Genomic DNA, 4,706 nt, shown 5'->3' with positions numbered 1-4,706 from the left:
GCATGACCCGGGGATGGGCAGAAGAAAATAAACATCCAAATCCTAACTCACCGCATCTAATCCTAACCCATCACATCTAGGAAAGCAATAACATCCGCATGCACAACTACAGCTAAGCAAGTAATAGCAGATATGATAAGCAGAAAAGCGGTAAATATCTACAGCTAAGCATATGATCATGATAAGTAAGCCAATAAATGTCACAGCTAAGCAAGTAAATAAGCAGGTGAAACTAAACGCACAAGGAGCAAGCAAGCTGAAAGTAAACACACATGGAACCAAAGACAAACACATGATAAGCTAAAAGACGCGAGGAAAGAAAGGAATCAGAAAATAGACGGTATGCGCAAACCCAGGATGCCGGTACTATGTTGGCTAGCCATTCAGGGTATTCAACAACTTGTATGAAGCCAACATCCAATTGTTTCTGAACTTCATCTCTGACTAGCAAGTCCCACTCTGGTTTCATTTTTCGAAGTTTTTGCTTTTTCGGTCTGGCACCCGGGATTAGGGGAAGTCTATGTTGAACAATGTCTTCACTTAATCCCGGCATGTCATCATAGGACCAAGCGAAAACTTCTTTGAATTCCTTTAACAAGGCAATTAATTCCGCACGCTCTTTGGGAGTTAATGTTTTGCCAATTCGAATTTCCCGAATTAGGGTTTCATCACCAATATTGATGGTCTCGATTTCCTCTTCGAATGGTTTTGCTCGACGCTGCTCCTCCTGCCTAATCATGTGTTTGATTTCAGGGGGAGTTTCGTCGGCATCCTCATTAGAGGGGGAGTCTTGATTATTATTATTATCAATTTGATCAGATAAAGAAGCAGAAATTGAAGTAGAGACAGGCGAATAAAAAGAAGAGTCTTTTATTTCATTCAAAGAAATCGAAGTTACATCTGTTGACGCGCCTTCAATGGGCTCAGTATTGAAATCTTTAAAAATCTTTACAGAATCATCATCAGACTGGACTATCGTATGAACAGAATCGACAGACTCGACAGACTCGATAGACTCAACGGAAGATGCAATGGACTCTGCATCGGACTGAACAACGGCATCGAAAGACTCCTCATCAACGGGCTCGATCACGACTGTACCTGCATCAAAAGAAACATCAGATAAAGCAAACTCTATTTTTGACTCGGAAATGGACATATAGCTAGAGACAACAGACTCTTTGATAGAAACAGGACTGTACTGGATGACGACTCGGGGTATGACCTGGGAACTCCAGTTCGTGAGAGGTCCCTCGGCTGGGGTGATAAGGCTTTCAGGATCAAGGATCAGCGCATCTCCTCCGATCATGGCTACAATCGGTAACTCAACCTGGAACAGGGAATTCAGAAGACACGGCTCAAGGATATCAGCCCAATCAACCTCTGGTTCGATCTCATGAATCTGCAAACTCGGGTATTCATCTGGCAGCTCCATATCGAAAAATATCTCAAACCCCGGCAGCTCCTGCCCTGTCAGTTCATCAACCCACGGCTCTGCGAACCCACAGAATGCAAAGTCATCACCCTCTTTGCGGTATTTACCATTTCTGATCAGACTGAATGATTTCATCGGCAGCTCTAGACCCCGGCGTCGGAGCTCGGACCATTTCCGCATGTAATTTCTCATTTCTCTAATCTCATCACGAGAAGGTTCATATCCGAGTCCGAACAACCCTTCATTCTTTCTCATTACAGGCCATTCAACTATCCCTTGATGATTGCGACCCAGACCTGCACCGGGAAGGTACCACCGGGAAGGTACCCCTGTTTACGCATCATCTTTACAACCCGGGGATTAGTGCTGGTGAGGAACAAAATCTCTTCATTCTTTGCTTTCTCAAATGATATGGCTGTGACTTCTACAGAGAACCCGGTTAGACTAACATCATCTTTCTTTTCTGAGGTACCCTCCTGCGAAATTTGGCCTACCTCTAAATCAGGATCACCCTTGACTGTTATCACCCTGTTGTTTCTGATGAACTTCAGTTTCTGGTGCAGTGAGGAAGGGATAACTCCAACCTTATGGAGCCAAGGTCGGCCAAGCAAGAGAAGGAAAGATGCTTTGATATCGAGCACTTGGAACTCTACTTCAAAGATTTCTCCTCCTATCAGAATTTTGGTTGCTAGCGTTCCAATAACATCGCGTCTGGTACCGTCATACGCCAAAATTCCTTGTTCAGAAGGGATGAAGTCATTCGGCCCAAATCCAAGGACAGCAGCAGTGGCTAACGGACATACGTTCAGTGCGGACCCGTTGTCAACTAATACATCTGGAACCTTCTTACCATTACAGACAACAGTGATCTTCAGTGGACGCGTATGATTGTGACCCTCAGATGTCAGATCTTCATCAGTGAAAGAAAGAGTCTTGGACACCCTAGCCATCGCTACCAAACCAACCAGCTCATCAGATGTGATATCTACAGAGACCTGTGCAGCATTCAACTCTCTTAGAACAACTTGGCGGTGCTTTGGGGAAGCCATAAGCAAACCCCAAATTGAAATATTAGCCTGGGTCTTTTTGAGTTGGCGTAAAAGACTCTCATCCTCTTCCTCGCAACTCAACTTGCTCTGCTTCTGCGCTTCTGCGGCTCTTACAACTTCAGCTGGGTTCTCAGCTCTTAACTCGGCGGGTTTGAAAATTCGCCCACCTCGAGTAACATGGCGGACTTCGTCACATTGATCGTTCAAGAAATCAAAGTCATCGTCATCGAAGCTAAGAACATATGGAGCAACATCTTGGACTTCCTCTTCATCACATTGAAGAATATAAGGACCAACAGAAGACTCAGCATAGTCATCTTCATCTTCGCCCAGCACATAAGGTTTCTCTTCCTCTACTTCTTCAACTTCCTCGCCAAATGCCAAGACAGTCGGTGAATCGGAAGCGATAGCACAAATCAAGGAAGCAGGGTCAAGGATAGGCTTTTCAGTAAAAACTGCCCCAACTGTAGGTGGAGGGCGCGCAGCATGAGCTGGTAATGGATTCTGGGTAGTGTTTGGCATAAATATAGCAATTTTTTTTGCTTCTATCATGTCCTGAATTTTATGCCTCAACGCCATACAGTTATCTGTTAGGTGCCCTGTCCCTTGATGATATGCACAATGCTGATCTTCACGCCAATATCTGGGGAGAATAGGTGGGGGAAGTTTCGGTTCTAAGAGAGTGATCTTTTTGTCTCTTAGTAACTTCTTGAGAGCGACAGATAAAGGGCAAGGTAGCGGATCAAAATGCCTTGGCGCTTTCCTCATGGGCTGCTCTGTTTCTGCTACAACTCTTCTCATAGGGCGCGCAGCAACCACATTGCTAACTTCAGGCTTTGAAACTACCATTGGCTTCTTTCCATTCCTCGGATCAAAAGATGACTTCGCCAGAGAACCCTTCAGCAACGCATCTTCAGTTATGGTTCCTGTCTTGATCAAGTGATTGAAATCAGAATAATACTGCGTCGCCATGAAGTGGTAATACTGCGGAGACAGGTTCTTGACCATAATTTTGATCTGATCTTCTTCAGAAGGGCGGTTAGTCATCTGAGCCGCTTTTCTCCTCCATCTTCTTACAAAAGAGGTAAACGTTTCCTGAGGTCCTTGCTTGATCGCTTTCAGATCCCTCTTCGTAACTTCAATTCCTTCTTCCATTGAAAATTGCTCAACAAACTTGTTAGCAATTTCGTCTAAGGTTCCGAGCTCTTCGGGTTTCAGATGAAGGAACCACTTCTTGGCTACTCCTGTCAGAGACATCGGAAATACCTTAGTGATCTGCTCTGGAGACAGCCCATACCCTTCTAGATTTGAAATGAACGACCTCAGATGACTCCACGGGCACCCCGTCCCATCATATTTATCAAAATCCGGCATTCTGAATTTTGGAGGAAGAGTGACACCAGGGAAAAGGGAAAAGTCAGACATATTTATCTTCTTTGGGCCCTTAACTTGCATGCTTTCAACTTGCTGAGTCAACTTTTCAACTCTATCAACCAATTCCTTCTCTTTGCCTGGCTTGACTGATTGCGGGAGACAGTTCTCCTCTACATACTGCTCGTCATAGAAATCATTTTCAGGAGAGATGACAGACTGAACAAGGCCTGGAATCACATTGGGAGGATTCTGGACGACAGGTTGTTTCGAGGTAGCGGTCCTCTCACTTTTCAACTGAGTAACCTCTTCTTTTAGGGTAGAAACCTCTCTTGTAAGGTTCCTCATCATGTCCCTCATTTCAGCTAACATCTCATTTGACTCGGCCATTTGGTTAAGACAAGGGGAGACAAGTGGAAATACAGCTGGTGGGAGAGGTGAAGAAGATCTACGACTTAGCCTCGACGTAGAAGATTGCCGGGACCAAGTAGGCTGTGAAATGGTAACTTTTTTCGAAGTAATGTCTATTGCTTAACTCAGACTCCTGAAAAGGAAGTAAGAACACTAATTTAAATTAAGATAATCAGAAAGAATGTTATGCACAAATTGAAACAAGGGATAATACAAACACATCTCCCCTCTGGGCAAAAACCAGCAGTACAACAATTGTAAGAAGGGTCATGACGGCCCATCAAACCTAAACGGATAACCATCACACTCATGTTGTTTCAGATAAAAATCCGACAGCATAACGGCGTTACAAAAGGATCATGGCATGGTAAACTCCTGGTTTATCACTAACACTAGAGCATAAAGTCATACTCAGAAGGTTTTAAATAAGATCCGGCAGC

At 44.3% G+C, this 4,706-nt stretch overlaps 1 protein-coding gene across 1 annotated transcript; it reads right to left on the bottom strand.

The window, feature by feature from the left end:
• Positions 1-1,704: 1,704 nt before the first annotated feature.
• On the bottom strand, positions 1,705-4,245 carry LOC143888117 (uncharacterized). The gene is made up of 2 exons (XM_077392440.1): positions 2,077-4,245; positions 1,705-1,989 (listed from the first exon to the last, which is right to left on the bottom strand). The coding sequence occupies exons 1-2, from the start codon at positions 4,243-4,245 to the stop codon at positions 1,705-1,707; spliced, it is 2,454 nt and encodes an 817-aa protein (XP_077248555.1).
• Positions 4,246-4,706: the final 461 nt, after the last annotated feature.

This window comes from Tasmannia lanceolata, unplaced genomic scaffold, assembly GCF_043159265.1.
Source record: "Tasmannia lanceolata isolate RefF3 unplaced genomic scaffold, GAP_Taslan_0.1 ptg000002l, whole genome shotgun sequence".
NCBI classification, from domain to species: domain Eukaryota; kingdom Viridiplantae; phylum Streptophyta; class Magnoliopsida; order Canellales; family Winteraceae; genus Tasmannia; species Tasmannia lanceolata.
The sequence above is the reverse complement of the archived record's forward strand: the minus strand, read 5'-3'. Positions and strand labels throughout refer to the sequence as shown.

Bases quoted from the DNA above. Each gene is read 5' to 3' on its own strand.
- LOC143888117 (XM_077392440.1), bottom strand. From the start codon at position 4,245: ATGGCCGAGTCAAATGAGATGTTAGCTGAAATGAGGGACATGATGAGG. The intron at 1,990-2,076 runs GTGCTCGATATC...TCACTGCACCAG, and splicing joins TCTTTGAAGTAGAGTTCCAA to AAACTGAAGTTCATCAGAAA.